Below are 19,987 nucleotides of genomic sequence, written 5' to 3'. Positions count from 1 at the left end.
GGAGCTTCAGTGTGCTTCTTACTACCTCAGAATGTCTGAGGTGCTTGCTTGTTAGCTAGCACTCAAGGACCTATCCAGTTTACACCTGGCCTTTTCACTTGACACAGTCACATTCAGGCTCTTTGTTTCCCTTTTGTCAGTGGTGGAAACTGTGCTAAATATTTTTGTATTTTGTATATCAGCTAGACAGTGTTGAGCTCTTTGCTATAATCTGCCTTCTCTGATGTTGGAACAGTAAACGAAACATAAGCGCAGGTTATGTTTTGGCTTTCTGTGCATAATAAGTGGTGTCAACAAATAGCTATTCATATGTTTCACATAATGGGTTGTGGATTTTTAATCTAGTTCCCTTTGATGTGGACATCTGACCTGAATTACAACAAAAGAGATTTACTTCCTGAATAAACTGCGCTAATACCTGACACTACCATGGGCTAGGTGCTTTATTTTTTTGTGGATCACCACTCAGGACTAGTGATGGGATTTCCGGCTCTTTTTAGAGAACCGGCTCTTTCGGTTCGGCTCACTAAAAAGAGCCGGTTCTAAGAGCCATTTCGTTCGCAACCGACACATCACTACTCAGGACTTATGGATGCTAACTAACTTCTGTGTACTGTCAGACAACACAACACTTTATCTGTTTTATGTTTTGTGCCCTTAACTCCAGTTGTACATCTTGGTAGACACACAATTCTCGTCCTTCACCTCTTTCTCACACGGCGTTTCCAAGGGGTCGTTTTTGATTCTTTTTTGTTCTCTGTCCATTCTTATTTTTCCATTGGGTTCATGATCTGAAAATATAGCGTTAATTTTCACTGTTATGAGGATTATGTACAGCTTTAAGTTCCATTGATGGGTAGGAATGTAAGTATAGTTTTAATTTCAGTAGAATATGTGATGATGAATGATGGTGGCACTTTATTCAACTCAGAAATATTGCAAAAGTTAATTTATTTTATATCTCAAGTGGACCTTGAGTTGAGTTGCCTTTGTCTCATTGCGTTTGGACTGTTTTATTCTGTTTACTCAGCCATAAGTCCATCTCCTGTTTGTTTGCTCAGCTCATGTTAGCACAGTCTTGACAATTTAGTTATTTGAGTTATTCTGCTTTCATTTGACATATCAGAGCAGCTGAACAACACACTGAAAGTTATAAAACCATCAACATGTTTTATTAGTTTAGCTGCCATGATTTCAAATAGAGTGTACATTAGATGTGCGTATTAAATGTCGGTACGGTGTGGCCTTCATCTTAGCAGCAGGGAGTGATGTTTGGCAGTTTGCTGGCCACCCGCCTACTTGCGGTATCTTTCTACCATTTTAATAAGCCTGATGTGGCATTGAGTGGCCATGTGGGGGCCAGATGTGTCAGAGCAGATGTCTTACACTCTTGCAAATACAGGGTTATAACAGATGTTATAAGAACTAGTCATGAGATAAGGAAAGGGCTGTTTTGAATACACAGACTCAATGGCACAACACTGTGAAGGGCAGAGAACTCTCTTTGCTCTGCGAGGATTTCACCCACCTCCCTACTTCACCTCAGATCTGTCCAGTCTAAAACAAATTCCCTGTCGAGGAATTGCATCACATTTTCTCTCTTCCATTCCATTTTGCCGATGTATTATCAAACATGTATTTTGGAAGATGAAAGAATCTTATGATAAAAGGAACTACTTCTGATTACCATCTGAATTGCCTCAATCTCCATCTCATTTCCTACTGTTTATCTCTCATTTTCTCTTGTCGGGGTTTGCAGCTACAGCGCCTTCCTTTTCTGATGTGCACCCCTGTTTGTGTGCACTTTCATCCCCCCTCCCATTTCATATTTTTGTTCCTTTTAGATCTGTTCATTCTTTTGTCTTTGTCTATCAATCTCGTCTGTTCCTCTCTTGCAGACTGAATGTATTAAAGCAGATATATACTATTAACGCTAGTCTGCCTTTGTATGCATTTCTGGGCGCAATGTTCTGCATTATGTGCATGCTACTATACATCTCCATCTGTTTTTGTTCTGTGAATGGCAGACTCAGCTCTGACCCGAGAACCACCTCCTGCTGCAGCTCACCGAGGCCTCTCGGGTAAAGCACCAGTGTTGCGCTCAGGCCTGGATCAGCATCTCTTAACAGTCAGCTAGTCTGCTACAAATGAACAGTGGGATGCAAAATCATATAGTAATTCAAAGAAGGGAAGTGCGAGTAAGGGACACATTTGTTCCTCTTGATGAAGTTTTGTGCACAGGAGCATATTTTATTTTTGTCTGTGTAAAACCATCTTTTCATTGCTCAGCACATGGGGCTGACATATTTGGCAGTTTTTGTTCTGACTTCCTGCTGCGCCTTGTTCCATTTTCTGAGGGAGACACCCAAGTTGCCTTGAATTTTTGTAGTTAGATCCAAATAATTTGCTTCTTGCTGCCATAATATAATTGCTGGATTTTAATATAGTGCTTTGTTTGTTCCTTGTTGCATCACAGACTGGAAGAGATACCTGGTTAGTAACTAACTTGCTTTGTTTACCTGAGCTACCGTACCAGAAAAATAAAAAACAGTCCTGCTCCAGTGATATTTAATGATGCACTGGAAGCAGTTTTTTCAGCAGCTATTTTTTTAATAAGACCTTCATCCAGGCGATTTGGTTGATACGGTGAAGTTCTGCATCGATGCCATGGCATGTTTTCAGACATAAAGGAAATTGATCCTGTGCAGTGAAAAAAAGACTACCCAGACTAGATGGGAGTCAGTCTTTTGCATAATGTGTGAAAATATTTTAGATTTGTCAGCGATTCACACATTTTCCAGAGTTAAACTTGAAGTTCAGATGCAGACGAGTAAATAAATCCCCTAGATGAGATTTTCTATCTTATAATTCCAAGATAAATTTGTGCATAAAACCTTCATACCTGTGTCAGTCAGAATTAAAACGATAGCATCGTGAACCACGAGATGGGACGCGTATTTTACCCGCTTAGTGTTTTGGACTGTCAGTGTGTGCTTGTCCTCAGTTGTTGCAGATTCACGCGTGTCAGGAGGGCAGTCAGCAGCTTTTAATTTGGCTCTGTTACTCACCCTCATTTTAAAGTCTTAGAGTGATACTTTAGGGAAATAAAGGACTGAGAAAACTTTGTTGTTCCTTGATCAAACTCTACTCGTATTGATTTGGTCACTGATTGTTTTTTGTTGGTGGTGAATTGCTTTGCAGTTAACTGATGCTCCGAACACTGAAATTCAGTGTTTAAAATCAAAATAATGTTTTTTCTCAACTAAAGCATATTGAGTGAGAGAGAACTGCACTTTGTGTTTCCTAGATGAAGTGTATCATAGTTGGCCCATGTGGCAGAGAAATAGAAGAGTACCGAAAGCAGTGGCGGAAGAGATTTCTTAGTAGTCGGAGGTTTGTTATCCATGCTAGATGTCAATCTGTCCTTTCATTTGTTTATTTTCATGAAAGCCTTAAACACAGAATGGAATATATGAAATATGTTTTTCCCCCAGTTTTTCACCACTGCACAATTCAGAGCCTAAAATACGTTTCCCTCCGACATCTCGGCTCCATCTGCGATACAGACAAGCGACATATTCAGCATAGCAAATCAATTATCTTTAAGGGACGTCACGGCAAAGTTCATGCAGAGACATCAAGTTGTTACAGTCCAGCGTTTTCTCTCTCTCTCTGAGAAGATCTTGACTTATACATTTTCTATTTCACCAGAAGTTGTTTTTTTCAAAGTTCCATAAATGTTTTTAAGGTTTTGAGCTATCTCTGCCCTTTTTAAAACCTGCATTTTGATATTGTTTCAACATGAAAACAGTGTAAAGCATCTGTGGGAGAAACCAAGGCACCAAAAAGGGAAAAATCATGTTGAGTTACAGCAGAAATAGATCCAGGTTGTCAAAATCTTTGAACCAGCTGCTAAATGTGTTTTTGAAGAAACGTGCTAACAAACAGATGTACGAATGCATCTGGCACACCACATGAAAAATGCAGTATAACGTTACTGTACAACAGGTTTTTGATGAGATTCTTCTTTTTAACACGCTTCTGAGAGTTGTGAAACTCCTCCAGCTGCAGCATGGCAAATCACCATTTGACACTGGCAGCTTTGACTGTGTCAACAGAAAGAAATGATGCAAAAGTGTGTTTCAAAAGTAGACTGACTGAAAACACAAACCCCCCTGGTAGATGTGACTGTAGTTGCTTTTTATGATCGTTTGAAGGGAAGGAAATATTTATATCACGCGTGGCTTTACAGTAGCTCTGATCAGCTCTGAGCTTTCAATCAGCCTGTCATGACACAGACTCTCAGCACACGTGCACCTGAACACACAGTTTTTCTTTTTCTTTTATCCTCCCTCCTTAGCCCAAGATGAAACAAAGACTTCTGATCTCTCTTCATCTTACACACTGACACATACTGAATCGTGGGCTGGTTATTTGTGAGAAAATATACCAATATTTGTAGATTTTTAAATCTCAATGTGTATCTCATCTGTTATTGTGTCTAGCTGAGGCCTAACAGTTAAAGGTAACAGTGCATACTTTATAGGGGCTTTCAGTGGAAGTGACGGGACACCAAATCTCCGTGTGCTTTAGGTGAAGCTAATGTGAGATGTCATCAGTTAGTTAAGCCGTGCTTGAGCTTGATGTTCTGGAAGGGGTGGTCATTTTAGTACCTTGGTGTTATTCTGTAATTCTGCTGTTCCCTGAAACAAGAAGGGTGACTTTTGCACATTTGAACTCCAGAATGACTGGATGAAAGTTATTACTGACAAAGGACTGTTGATTTTAAAGTATCCCCTGTTATAAATAAACCACCTTTCCTTGACTTTTTTGGGTTGAAGTTAATGTGCAGTCATCTTACTTGTCATTGTTCTACCTCTCCTGCAGGTTACCAGGGCCCTCCAGAGTACCTGCTGCGGGCAGCGGGGCCTCCAGGAGCCCAGGCTCATCCAACCTCAACCGTCGGAGCCAGAGCTTCAACAGCATTGACAAGAGCAAGCCTCTTCAGTATGCCAGTGGCAACGATAGAGGTAAAGAGTGTGTTTACAGAGTTTGACTATGGGTTCAGGGGTAGGCAACCCCAGGCCTCGAGTGCCGGTGTCCTGCAGGTTTTAGATGTGTCCTTGATCCAACACAGCTGATTCAAATTGCTAAATGACCTCCTCAACATGTCTTGAAGTTCTCCAGAGGCCTGGTAACCAACTAATCACCCTGGGTGAGATCTAAAACCTGCAGGACACCGGCTCTCGAGGCCTGGAGTTGCCTACTCCTGCAGTAGGTAGAGGCAGTGATTTTCCATTCCTCATCCCAACCACTTGATGGCACCACTCACACAAGTCAGACAGGCTGATGTCACTAGTCTTAACTGGTCTGCTGAATCATCCACAGCTCTTCATTCCAACTGAGTTGGAATAGATGCCATTAAGTGGAGGTGGTGAAAATATTCACAGCATGAATAGAGCTGTTTGAGAAATGAGCAGGGGGTGAATCCAGGAAACCGCTTTGTCAAGTACGATCAAGCTAATAAGAGTAATTGTGTTTTTGAGAAAGGGTCTTACAGAGGCCAAGAGTGAGTGTGTGGCATTTTATTTAACAGAAAAGTAATTACTGAAAAGTCCTTGTTGTGTTAATGGCCACATTCTGTTGTGAAGAGTAAATATATCCATTCGTAATGTGTTAATTACACAATTCTTTACTGTTGGCTCGTTCGATCACTTTATAATAGCTTTAAGATTTTGTCATGGCTCATTCATAAGAATTCTCATGAGTTATTGGCTAACACAATGCCAGTAATTAAAACATGTTCTCATGCCTCAGCATCATCATCATAATAATAACAACACCACTCCTGAAGGTATATTAACAAACCTTTTACTTTGGCAAAAATGTTTTCTAACAAAAGACAGCCAGCATTTATTCTTAAAGCATTGCACAGTCATTGAGGAAAACAGTGCAAAGGATCAGTAGATGGTGATGTAGTGGAGGAGCGACACAGTGAGTGGCACCCAACAGAGATAGCAGTGAAACGCCTGCAGCAAACGCTTGCTGCATTTCTCTCTGCCTTCCTTTTCATCCTAAAAGTTCACATGTGCACTCACCCTTCCAGCTTCTGTCTGAAACTTCAGATTCTTCAGTGGGAGAGGGAGGTGAAAGATGGCACACAAGAAGGATAGAAAGATAGTATGTGATCAATCGTAACTGAAAATTGCTAAAAATGGGGAATAACAAGCTCTTGAGAAACTGACATTTCACATTAGTCTTAATGTGCTTTTAGTTATAATTGGGTTTAAATGTCAGGGGTTTTTTTTAGGTTTATTATGGTTATTAGTTACGTCACAGTTTCAAAGGTTTCAGTAACATTTTCCCCTTTTTTTCCTGAAAATGATACGCAGGGTATTAAAGGGCAAATGTGTCTTTTTCCAGTGGAGTCTTGCCAAAAGACAAAGCCTCAGTTTGGAGACATAAGCCGGTAGGACTGGTGCTTCACTGCAGGGGAGATGGAAAAGGTGTTTTGGTTTAAAATAAAATAGACAAACCAAAAAGTGGAGGGGGGATCAATTGTTGAGGAAATGTCAGCTATGCAGTCGGATCCTTCTGGCCAAAAACAGGTAGCAGAGAAATCAAAAGGCACATAAACAGATACAGGAAGTGTCTGCCAAAAGCTTTTTCCCTCCTCTCTTACAGCTACTTGCATTCGCCCCTTATAGGACATGTTCTCGTTTCATGTGAAATCTTTTCATCTTTTCTAATTGTGACTGTGCAAATTCAGATTACTAATGGAAACAAGTACAAATATAGTATTCAGCTCTGAGCAGACAATGCTGTAATGTTCATCCCAACCTCTAACAATTTTTACAGATTTCATTTTCTTATTTATTTGATATTATTATGCATATTTTCTTTATTTTCATTTTAATAATGAAGCCAGGCCACTGCACAAATGAGTTTGAAAGTGTTTTAATATTATTTAAGAAAAACTTATCACATTTTCCTCCTTTTTGAATAGTTTCCACCTGTTAGTACTACAGCCATTTAAGATTATGGAGATTACACATAGCAGTTTTTTGTACATGATGTCGACTTGTCTGATCTATAAAAGGGGCAGGGTTTACTTAAAACTAGCGTTCTAGTTTGTTTCTATATTTTTTTTATCAGAGCCAATAAGCTCCAATGGCCAGGTCAATATATTATTTGATTTTATCTGTTTGCCATCTATTGGTATGGGCATTTGTAACAGCGGACACATGAAAAGGGAAAGACGAAACAGGAGAAACATCCTTCATATATTTTCAAACTACATTGTCATACTGTTTTATTAAGGATTTGCAAAAAATGTATGCACAACAAATACTTCAGAAATACTTCTGTTTGTGTGTCAGAAAGAAGATAAAGAAGCAGCTGTGAAACTCCAGTACTCCAGAGTGGAGAAGGTGCTGGTTTCCTTAAGCCGATAATTTGTCTTACTCACAGTGATGTGAAGTGGGAAGCAGAGCAAGTTCAAATGTGCTAAACTGGAGTGTGGCCAGTGTGTAGAAACTCACACCAGGTGAATTTCAGTCTTTAACTGTGTGGTAAACAGACGGGTTTGTCAGTACATACATGAGTCAGGGGCACGTGTGCTTCTGACTTTGTGTGTGTGTTTGTATTTGTTAGCAGAGGGTCCACCGCCACCCAGACAAAGTGGCATTTAATTCCGTGGTCGCTGAGGCAAAAAAGGAAAATAAGAGTCTGTTGCCACGGCAACAGCAAGTCACTGCACGGTGAAAAGTGTGGTGGTGCTGTGAAACTGCCTCTAGGGTGGGGAAGTGATGAGCGGGGAGGAGGGAAGGGGAATCTCTGAAGACAGGGTTAATTGACTGGACACACAAGCAGAGACACACACCGCAGGCAGACTCACACAAATGCTTGCCATCTCTTTCATTCGCAGTCAGATTTATCAGATATGTAAAAGTCATTCACTTATCTCAAAAGATGGGGGCCAGCATAGTGGTCTCTCTCTCACACACACACACACACACACACACACACACACACACACACACACACACAATGTATGCTGTAATCAACGTTTATGCCTGTGCCACATGACTGCCTGGACAAGAAATGACCATCTTGAGACAGTCTTGTGATGGGACCACATAGGACCAGCTATCAACATATTCATATTCAGACTCATAAGTACACAGTAACTATAAAGTAATATATTACTATTAGTTGCAGACACAAGTAATTAGTACATATTTGTTGAACTTGGGACTAATGGATCTGATTACACATATTTTAACCTGGCTCTCGTTTTCATCTCATCACCTGTAAAGTTTTATCACTCCACACTTAGGAAGCTATCATGCTGACAAACTATTCCCACAGACAGCCATTTAATACCTTGCAAAGTCTAAATGCCTTTGTGTGTATTCCTGCAACAATAAGTGTTGCAGGAATAAGCATAAGAATAAACTCCAGGACCACACTTTGCCAGGAAGACACACGCTCAAAACAACAGCTATGCTACTGGAGCTGCAAATGTTTTTTCTTTGCACCAGCGTTTAACTGATAAGTCTTCAACCCATATTTAGCTCTTTTGGTCTCATCTGAGATTTGAAACTTTGCTATTGTGACTTATCTCAGCTTTTAAAGCTATTCATGGTAGAAAAAGAGGGGGGCTGCCAGTTCATTATCCTTTTTAATTAACTTGAAACTGATTTTGTTGTTGTACAGATATCCTTTCACACAAACCCACCAGCACATTCAGAACAGATCCATACACTTTAACACATGTTAAAAACTGATTTTATTTTAACATAGATTGGCTACAACAACACATATAACTGCAGTTCCACTTAGACTTACACCCTAGCAGACACTCCTTTATTTATTTAACTTGTTACAATCATTCTAATATTAAAAAATTGTTATTGGCTAAAAATGTCTCCAGTTGTCAGTTGCTTGTCACATTATTATATGGTTATCCGAATCAATCCTTAACTAATGTGAAGCCAACAGATTTTTGCTCTAGTCCAGGGGTAGGGAACTCCAGGCCTCGAGAGCCGGTGTCCTGCCGGTTTTGGATGTGTTCTGTGATCCAACACAGCTGATTCAAATGGCTAAATGACCTCCTCAACATGTCTTGAAGTTCTCCAGAGGCCTGGTAACGAACTAATCATTTGATTTCGGTGTTTTGACCCAGGGTGAGCTCTAAAACCTGCAGGACACCAGTTCTCGAGGCCTGGAGTCCCCTACCCCTGCTCTAGTCAGTCCCTTTTAAAGCCTTCAAAGTGTGGCCAAACCATTATCAGGTATCTTACTGCCATTTCCTAAATTACAGTTTAAACAATATTATATAAAGGAGGGCCTGACACTTTACAGCCTGACACATTGTGCCAAATGCACTGAGGTGTTTTCAGGCATGTTTAAAGGTTTTACAGGATGTTGTCAGAAGCATAAGCCGGTTAAAGTGTTTCGGTCCCAGCCACAGCTCAATCTGAGCCCCCCTCCTCTGCCTGCCTGAGGAGGCTTTAAACTGCAGAGTGGGGGTGACTCACAGCCAGCTGAACCCTGCTCACTGTGCTGAGTGACAGCCAGACAGACAGACACTCAGTCTAATGGAGCATAACTTCATGCTGTCACTCTGTCGCCTCTCTCTACTTACCCTATCATAATTCTGCTGATACTTTTTTCCCCGCTATTTGTCTCTTTCAGTTAGAAAGTAACTCAAACTTGTGTTCATGGGGAGGTGAAGTTGTGTTCATGTGCATACCTAACGCAAATGCTATACTTGTGAGGTCTGGGATAATGTTTATGTATAAAAGAGATACACAGGTAAAGGGGTGTTGATGATCTGTGAAAGGTAGTTATTTATCTTTCATATAGCTGTATGCAGTATAATTCCAGCTGTGTGGATGAAAGTAGAAAGAGGAAAAAAGAAATGCAGAATATGAATATCCCAAAATAAAAAATGTTCAGGGAATGAAGCTGCAGAGTAAATAAAAAAAAAAGCTTCTCAAACTTTCATTTGTTGTTTTACTCATTGGGAGGTGGATCTTTTCCAGAAAAGGCCAATATTTTAATTGAATGGCTTCCTTTCAGGAAATTCTCCTTTATTATTTATGATGGTGAGAATTTGTTTGTCACTACCATAACATGATAGCCTGTCCTTTATAGGTCTGTTATATACATGTATACATGCGGTTACAGGTTACAAAGAATTGTAACAAGAAGGTAAAACACTGTTGAATGCAAACTCCTTATAAGACACCGGTGTTGTAATAAACATGAAGTCTTTTCTTTTAACTCAACTCGCTGTTGATATCCTGTCACCTGAGAATAAGCTCTGGGGTTTTCTTTTTGTAATTTTCCCCAAATAATGTAAGAGTTAACTATTTTTTGCTGAATGTGTGTAAAACCACAAAGGAAGTCAGCAGGGAGTCAGCGGAGTATTCTGAACTAGTTTTTCTTGTCAAATAAATCCAGGAAGCCTGAGGAAGTGTAGCATTTTAGCTAATAACTTGTTGGTAAATGACTATGATAAAAAGTAAAAAAAAATTAAATTAAATAAAATAGGAAAATTGCATTTAATTATCAAACTGCAATAAATTTTGGGGAAACCTAACACTTTACAGGTAGCGTAATGCAGCATACATGACTAATCCTCCTTTTTGTAATCAATTCTGTGCAACATCTCAATGGAAAATCATTCCAACCAATCTCATCACAAAAAGATTAGTAATAAATTGTTGCAGCTTATGAATTGGTTATTTGAAATTGCAAATTTCTACATCAAAAACTGTAATTCACCAGATATCCCTTTTAATCATCATCCCGTATTTTTCTTTCTCTCTACTCTCTTTGTTCAGAGGCTGTGAGAGGCATCCCAGTACCTAGTGGGATGAATGGAAGTGGTGTTGGTGGCATGGTTCCCACCAGCCTCAGCGGGCAGCAGCTGGCCTCTGCCATCCCTTCCCCCACAGCTTGCAAGTCCTGGCGCAGCAAGTCCATGAATCTTAAGCACAGCGCAACTTCATCCATGCTGGCAAGCCCTACACACTCCCCTTCTACCACCCCATCACCGCAAGCCCCAGAAGGGGATGGGTCAAAAGTAGGGTCAAGTGTTGCACTGCCTCAGAGGTCAATGCTGGAGAAATTTCGGCTGATTAACCCCCGATCGGCTTCAAGAGCATCACCATCTGTGGTGGAGATGGCTTTGCAGGAGGAAGATGACCTATCAGAGTATGGTGAAGATGGATTGACGCCTACAGGGTCAGCGTGCAGCAGTGCTACAGCCAAACAAATGGCTACAAAGACCCCTGCGTCGTCCCTCACCGCACCAAGCAAAACGTCCTCATCTTCACCCGCTTCTTATTCAAAGGCGTCCGCCAGTGGTAGCAGGTCTCAAGCCTCCTCCAAAGACAAGGAGGACAAGAGCAAGTCTGGGAAGTCCTGTAAGGACAGCTCTCCCCCAAAAGAGGAGCGCGACACATTTCCCGAGTCCACGAAGAAGTCCTCAAAAATTGCCAGCCTCATCCCAAAAGGAGGGAAGTCATCGTCAGGGAAGAAAGATGGTGGCACCCCCTCAGCTTCAAGCGGCATCCCAAAGCCAGGACTTAAAGGTCCCTTGGCATCATCAGCAAAGCCACAAAGTCAGTCCCAGGCCCAAAACCAGGCCGCCTTAAACAGCAGCGGAAATATACGAGGAGGAGAGGGAGAGAGGGCCAAGCTAACCAAAGGGGGGCAAAGTGGGAGTTTCTATATCCAACGCTCCGTAGGGGGCTCAGAGGGCAAACGGACCAGCATGACCTCGTCCACCAGCACCTCAGCCCTGTCTGCGTCCACTGTGGGAGGAAGTGGGGGAGGGGGAGGAACACCAGGAGGAAATGGAGTAGTTCAGCTTCCCCAGCAGCAGCAGCACAACCATCCTAATACAGCTACTGTGGCCCCCTTCATGTACAGGTGAGGCGCGTGTGTGTGTGTTTATTTGTCCTATCGTCATCACTCAAAGGACACCCAGCGAGAGCAACCTGTTGACCCGTTTTTTGCCTGCACACATTCACACATGCTTACAGACATTCACACACCCCATGAGATCTTGGAGTTCTCCCAGTGATCAGCTGGAGCCTCCCCACTGTGCGTCTTGCTCTCGCCTCCACATCCCTTCACAGGCATCACTGAACAAATTAGCATCCACTCCCTGCTGCTTGCCAAAGCCTATTATTTAACTGTCTGGGTTTCATCTTTGATGTGAGCATCCAGACATTGGCAGTGTTCAAGAACTCATTCCCCTTCTCTTCATTCAGCTAGTGTTGTTGTTAGAGGCATGCATCTGGCACATGGTTTCATGATGTTACAGCAATCAGAGGTGCAGGAAGTGGGTAAATCCCAAAGAAAAAAATAGTCTCTAGGATGGCTTTGTGTTAGGAGAGAAAGGGAGTTAGGAATCCCATTAAACAAGACTAAATCCTTCACCCTTTCTCTCTCTCTCTGAACTACCTCCTCTGCAGCGCACAGTCAGCTCTGCCACATTCAGCAGTGCCTCTTTCGAGCATTAGCATTCCTTTAATCCCACACATTTAGTGAGCTTCTGCGGCTATCAGTCCTGAGGAGATAATGAGTGATAGTCAGCTCTGAAGCAGGGAACTAAAACTTAAAGTGTGAAAACACAGGCAGCCTACTCAGTGAGCAAAAAGTAAACAGAAGCATTGAGTGTAGTAGAAGTGGATGGACCATCTGTGATCTTACCCAGAGTTTTCTGAGAGAACATTTTAAAGCTTGGACTTCTACTCACTGTTTCTTGCCATCTTGGTCAGTAATTGGAACTAGAAAGTTCAAATTTGGCATCCGTCGCAGCTGCTCCTATATATATATCTCTCAGTTGTTAAGAAAGTCTCTTTTTTGGGGGGGGGGAGGCACTTTATCAACTTTGCATCTGCAAAGTCTCTGGCTCTCTTCCACAGCATGTCTTTTGTCCTGTCTCCCTTCTCTCACCCCAACCGGTCATGGCAGATGGCCGCCCCTCACTGAGCCTGGTTCTGCCTGTTAAAAGGGAGTTTTTCCTTCCCACTGTCGCCAAAGTGCTTGCTCATAGGGGGTCATATGATTGTTGGGTTTTTCTCTGTATGTATTATTGTAGGGTCTACCTTACAATATAAAGCACCTTGAGGCAACTGTTGTTGTGATTTGGCGCTGTATAAATAACATTGAATGGAATTGAATCTGGAGGGTACAAGAGAGATACATTGGAGTGTTTTAATTTGTTTATCATTAGAAACAACAGACATGCAGAGTTAATGGGTTGTCAGAATATCTGTGGTGTTAACGCTGGCCCCCTCCAAAAGTGTTACAGTGAAAGTCACCTGTACTTTTTTACATAATAGTAGGTATGAAATTGTAGGCCATCCATCCGTCCATCCATCCATTTTCTTCTGCTTATCCAGTTCTTCTTGTAGAGGGCAAGAGACGGCGTACACCCTGGAGAATGCTCAATGCCCCACTGCCGTGCTATCCCATCTTTTACACATATTACGTAATAATGTGTCTCAGACTATACTCGGTGGTGAATAAAATTCTCGAGGAACAGTTCACGTGCAGATCTTAACCTTTGTGCTGTGTTCTAAGATATATCCTTCCGTTCATATATCTGCAGCTTCCATCTTCATGTTCTTCCTCATCCAAAGCCGTCACCATGCATAAAGGCCCCCTCCTGTGCTGCCAGCATTTTTGCCACAATTAGGCATCCTTGTCTCATTTGGATTCTTTCTCCCTGCCCACTTAAAGTTGTTGTATCTTCCAAGCTTAACAGACCACTTTTGTATGCAGAAATAATTTTTTTCCCATTCTCTTTCTCATGCACTCACAGTTGCACCACAGGGAAATGTAGTTTGCAATGCCCGTTCTCATCCTATGCTTCCATAACCTAGGTTGACCGGACAATTTTTACAGGGGGCGATTAAAAATCACATTTCTTTACATGACCAGCAGTAAACCTTCTTTTTTAAAGCAGCAGAGTCAAATATCTTATTACTGCAACCCTCCCCCCCCATATCTATTCTCTTATTTTTTGGGTGATACAGTGCCATACAGCAATGGTAGTGAATATCTGTGTCTCCGTCTTTGTGAATCCACTGAGGTGAGGGAAGCTTGCAGGAAGAAGAAAATCTTTTTCACATGAACTGAAGTCACAGGCGAATGCTGTTGTCACAATTGGAAGCCAATTTTTATCTGCAGCTCTGCAGGTGGTGGTCGTCCCTGGTGTGTGTCTGCGTGCATGTGTATGTATTGGAAGAAATGCATGGTGTTCAGTAGCTTGTGCTTAGTTCTCTGCCTGCCTGTTTTTTGTTTTCTCAGTTTGTAATGCAGTTTTACTGTGTGCATTTCAGGATTTTGTGTGTGGTTTAAAGTGTTAGTTTGTATGTGTTTCACTGTTTGTGTGTTCCTGCGTGAGAGGGCTTTCTGTTGGGTTTGCGTGTCAGCTGTACAACTGTGTCGTTCTGTGCCTTTAGTCTGTTTTTGCATGGTTTTGTGGCACTTTCATTGTTCAAAGTTTGTATGTACGTGTAAGACTGTTATCTTATGAGGAGCGTTGGACTCCACCTTTGTTTCTTTAAATCGGCAAACAAACAGTGTGAGGTAGCTCAGGCTGGTGGAGAGGAAGCACACAGCAAATTTAGTTAAATCCATTCCTCCATGACTGCAGTGCCTTTAATTCAGGTTAGACTGAAATATCTGATAAACCTATCTTCTTAACTGCTGTGTGTTATTTGTTCTTTGTGCCTTTAGGACATTCTCAGAAAATGACTGCACCATGGTGGCCCCAGCCGACCCCTGCCTCAGCCCCACCAAGGGAGAGCTAGTCTACAGCAAGACAGCCAAACAGTGCCTGGAGGAGATATCAGGTATGCACCAGGTCACCACACAGATGTGGGCTCCGCTTGGAGGATATTTCTCAGTGTGGGTGTGAGAATGTGCATAAGTATCTGTGCATTATGATCTGTCCCTGTAGATAAATAATTCTACTGCAGTGGTCTGCTACATGCTAAAGGAACTGATTTAAAATGACATTTTCCTTCATTAAACAATTGGAACAAAATGTGTTAGCTTAGGTAGAGACTCTTGTTACAATATGGATTAGCTGTCCACAGTGATATTTGTCAGAGACGAGGTTAATGGAGTATAGGTGGAAAAGTAGCTGCAGGATCAGAGAGCCTTTTGAAAGCTGCTGCTGTGGCCAACTCAGTGTACTGGTATTATGCAGCTGGTGTGTGAATGTGCTAAAGTGAGTCTGTTTGTACTTACTGGGAGGGTTCCTGTTCTGGGCTGGTTTCATGTAGGGAAAGGAAAAGGTCAGCAGTGACAGCTGGACACGGGGAGCATCTGCAGCTATGTTTACTTCGCTGCAGGCTGCCACCAGCTGATATAATCGCATTGCTGCACCACCACCAGTCACCATGATACATACATGTACATGGTTTATCATTGCCAGTCTCAGAGTATTTATCAAAAACGTTGACAACATCGGTATGGCTGTATGTAAAGCTTCACACATAACACATATACACACATAAAGTGGAGCTGTAGGTTGTCTTCATTGTGGAATTACAGTACTGTGGCGTTTTTCTGCATCTCAGAGTTCAGGACTGAGGGACATTTGACCACTTTTAAAGGAGTTTCTAACCACAAAAGCCCAGACAGGAGAAGGATGAGAGGTTAAAGCAGGCACCAGACCATCAAAATACAAACTGCTGGCACAGACAAATCTCTTTGTTTCAGTTGCATTTTACCAGTTCCAAATGAAGAGGTCACTGTGACAGCTCTTTCGTCCATTATAGCTCTTTGGTCTGCCTTCAGTTCAGAGGTTACATCTGTGGTAGATGTGTCCTCTCTCCTTTTTCTTTAGCGTCATAATCTTTTCATCACTGATTTTATCGCAGAGGATCCTTTGAGACTTTTTGGGTTTTCCATTTTAGAACAGGTCACTTGATTCAGATGGTGATGTCTTCATTTAAAATCAAACTTCTTAATTCAGACGTCAAGTTCAAAGTGAAGCCAGAAGACCAGCATACACAAACAACAGCATGTGATTATAGGTTTGGGGATGTCATGTCGGCAGCAACATTCCAGACATTTTGCTTTGGTCGCGGCTTTTCCAAAGCCCGTGATTTCAAGGATAAAATTAGACTGCGGTGCTGACCGTTCTCTTTGTTTGGGGTCCATTGCAAACACTTGCTTTTTAATGTCACACGCTTCATGGTCATTGCAGTCTTCATTCTTCCTGCTCTTCAGTAGAGAGACAGGAATGAGTCTCTGAGAAGGAAATTCAAGTGTATGCATACCACAAATGCCACATGACAAGACTTCTCATATACATTTACATATACAGACTGAACCAGTGTCAGTAAGACCAGTTTTAAAACATCAAAGCAGCACTCTATATAAACTCTTCATTCATACGTTGAGTTAAGCTTGAGCTTAAAAGTGTCACAGTTTATTTGTCTTCATCTGTTCATCTTTTATTCATGATAAAACATCAGTTTGCGATGAAGTACCTCATAGGGCATGATGATTAGGATCACCTTGATTATGTTTTCTGAGGCAACTGCTTCCAGGGTCCTCCAGCAGTTAGTAGTCACGATTAGAGAATGCTGTGGTAGACAGCTGTGACTAATAGAGACAGTGCTAATAATGCTTCCAGTCATTGATGGGAATATGTTGGCTCGGTGGTCTCATTGTTGATTCGCGATAAGCTGCGGGCTTGCTGCTTTAGCTCCTCAGGATAGCATTTAATTAAGTTTGGGTGGTCAGAGTGGTGCAGCGGGGGCTGCAAGCTTACAGGTGCACTGTCCAAGCAACTCATTGTCACATTGTGAGGGAGAGAGATGGAGAGACACTGAGAAGGAGGGGGAAGGGAGGCATACAGGAAGAGGGCTAGTAAGAGCAGAACAGAAAGAGAGAGATTAGGTGAAAGAGAGGGTGATAAACACAGAGGGGGGAGAGAATGTGAGAAAGGAGAGAGAGTGAGTGAGAGAGCGAGAGAGAGAGAGAGAGATGCAGGCGCTCCGAGAGCTATGTGAGCCCATTTGCCGGCTTCACCACCGCCGTTCACTCTCCGCTGTGAGGAGAGAGGAACCGTCAGAGAGGAGGCAGGAGTAGCGTGGCTGTCAGGTGGTAATTAAAGGAGAGACAGAAGGTAGGGGGAGATAGATAAGAGTGAATGAAAAGACACTGCCATTTAATAGGGGGAAAAGATAAAGAGAGCGCAAGAGGAAGAGAGAATGTGTGAGGAGCGAGAGATGTAGCGAGTCGTTCATCCACGCCCCTGACTGTGGTGAAGCAGGAGAAAGGAGCCAAGAAGACAGAGAGACAGCATGCGGACAGGGAAGGAGTGGAAGAAATGAATGTTTGTGTCTGGCTCGGCGTCTGACCATGACTATGGGCTGGCTTAATGATGGATCTGGATTTTACCTACATGCCTGAGAAGGTGGTTTTCTCTCCATTCTACTCCCTCTGCTCGCTTTCCCTCCAGCCCACTGAAGCCTGGACATCAGTCGGGAGACGCAGGACCTGGGGCTCCATCTCTTATGCTTCCTCTGTTTTCTTTGCGCTCCTTGCTTCCATCTGCTTTCTCAGTTTTAGTGCAGTCAAGATGTCAAACAGAGTGCCATGCACAGGTAGATCCACTTGCATATATAGTTTCAGTCACTGAGCTGCCAGCGGTAAAGAGGTTAGTTGAAAAGGAGAGAGGATGAAGAGAGGAGCGGAGTTCTCGGTTTATCAGGGCGGCAGCCCAGCTCGACGGCCTCCGCAGCCTCTCCCTGACAACCTCAACCTGCGGATCAAGCAGCGCTCGCTTACTAACCTGACCCTGCTCAGTGATGGCGAGCAGCAGGTTTACACCTTTGAGCTCGACGAGCTGCCGCCTTCTCGCCTTTCCCAACCTCAAAACTCTTCATTGTACTCCTCTCCCACACAACGGGCAGGAGGCAGTCTGCAGGGAAGCCCCAGGAAGGATGTGGTCACAAGAGGCGGAGGTGTAAGGGGCACCAGAGCTCGATCTCTGTCGCTCTCCCTCACTAAAGTGCTCTCTCAGTCAGAGCATTCTCTCATTCCAGTCCCTTGGCGATGCACAGCAGCAGGAGGGCGGCCACAGCGGGCATCGTACAGTGGCCACCCGAGGATTGAGGCACAGCGGAGGTCCAGAGAGGTGGCAGGAACAGATGAAGAGGTCAGCAGGGGGCGGTCCGATGAGGAGGTTGCAGCAGCAGACAAGGGAGGCGGGAAACAGGGAGGCAGGGAGAAAGATGGCGGATATTGGGCGGAGGAGGAGGTTTCTGAGGGAGGTCCTCGTGAAGGAAGAGCTCAGCTTGATAAGGAGGTGATCCTCACCATGCTGGGTGACCTGGAGCAGGTGCTGCACGCACAGCCTCGCCCACGTAAGTGAGCATTCATTCTCATATAAAGCCTAGAAAGGACTTTAAAAGTGTTGTTTTTTTTATTACATATTACACACGTGATCACACACGTCAATCAGCAGCTTTAAAAAACAATTTCTATTCATTTAAAATCTTGCTTTTTAAAGAAACAAACTGAGAAGCAAAGTAGCTCTGATAGGATGGTTATTTTCATAACCTTCATGATGAGTCAAGCTGTCCTTCTCTGAATAGATGGCATTTTAACCCGTTAAAACCAGTCGGAGCGGGCACGCTTCGTTTTGCGTAACTATTTTTAAATCCCTGTAGAACCGTAACCAGGTAAGCTAGCGCAATAATTTTTTTTGCATATGAAACCGGAGGAGTTGTACTTGCATCTTATGTCATCAGCTTGTCCTAAGTCACAGTTTCCTTCCACATACAGCTTTGCAAAAACTGCACAAAAAGCACTTGCAGCAACAAAAACATAATATTCCAGAAACACGCTTGGCCGATCCGATCAGCTGTTCGTGGCAATAATTTATTTTTTGCATATGCTGTTTTTTTTGCAAATTTGCATTATAGTATTTATTTTCGTTTTTCCTGCAGTATATAAAAATCATCTCACCTGTATCTCAATAATAAAGCTATGAAGACACTCAAAATAAATTTCCTGTTGTTGGAAACTGTTTTGTGCAACCTTTTTGTATTTACAGTTTTGAGGGATAAGCCTCTTGCATTTCTCTAACTAGAAATATATGTTAAAAAAAAACAAAAAAAAACGAATTTCAATTTTGTTTGTTGCACTTTTTTTGCAATTTTTGTAGTTATTATTGATTTAATGCATACATATTATTAAAATTTGGGCTATAACGGTTGTATTGATGTATAGCAACTTGAAATGCTCCCATAAATGGCACTACAGCATGAAAAAATATAAAGACAAGCTCTGGCGGACTTGGTTCTATGGTAGGTCTTAAAGGGTTAAGGCATTGTTTTGCAAGAACATGCTCTAGAAGAACACTTTGCTTCCTGTAGTCCATACCTTTATACTCACAGATATGTTGCATTCTCACCTAAAAGATCTGCACAGCAGCAGTAGTTTATTTCCTAGATATTACACATCCTATTTTTCACCTGCATTCACTCTGTCACAGTCTGCAAATGAGGCACTTTGTTGAGCATGCAGCTTTAAGTGGTTTAATGTAAATCTCAGCTGATGGAGTCTATGTTACGGTTGGAAGGAGGACTCAAGCGCAGGACTCCGGTACTGATGCTTACAAGACGAGTTTATTTACAAGTCACCAGGTGTATATACAAGAATGTGCCGGGGGGTGTTATATACAGCTGAGTGGGGGAAGAAGGGGTCTCCAGGGAAGTCCAAGGGAAAGCATACGTTCTTCAGAATATCCACTCACAGGTTCACACTCCAACACTGCCACACGGGAAACACACGGGGAAAAATCCAAGAGGTTCTGTAGACATGGAGACAGGGTTAAGGACGATGCACAGAGGAAAACACTCTTCACTAAACTTGCTGTAGCTTTGACTTTACTAACGCGTGGTAGACAACGATCCAGCGACGAACAGCA

General features: G+C 42.6%; 1 protein-coding gene across 1 annotated transcript in view; it reads left to right on the top strand.

Annotated features, from left to right (window-relative positions):
* nav3 (neuron navigator 3) overlaps nucleotides 1-19,987 on the top strand; it is a 206,524-nt gene that overhangs the window by 92,588 nt on the left and 93,949 nt on the right. The window contains exons 7-9 of the mRNA XM_042212662.1: nucleotides 4,888-5,030; nucleotides 10,854-11,946; nucleotides 14,770-14,885. Coding sequence (XP_042068596.1) covers nucleotides 4,888-5,030; nucleotides 10,854-11,946; nucleotides 14,770-14,885 — 1,352 coding nt within the window. The remainder of the gene's footprint in view (nucleotides 1-4,887; nucleotides 5,031-10,853; nucleotides 11,947-14,769; nucleotides 14,886-19,987) is intronic.

Source organism: Haplochromis burtoni, unplaced genomic scaffold (assembly GCF_018398535.1).
Source record: "Haplochromis burtoni strain Fernald_Lab_line unplaced genomic scaffold, NCSU_Asbu1 Contig_385, whole genome shotgun sequence".
Taxonomy (NCBI): Eukaryota; Metazoa; Chordata; class Actinopteri; order Cichliformes; family Cichlidae; genus Haplochromis; species Haplochromis burtoni.
Note: the sequence above shows the minus strand (reverse complement) of the source record. Positions and strands in the feature narration are given on the sequence as shown.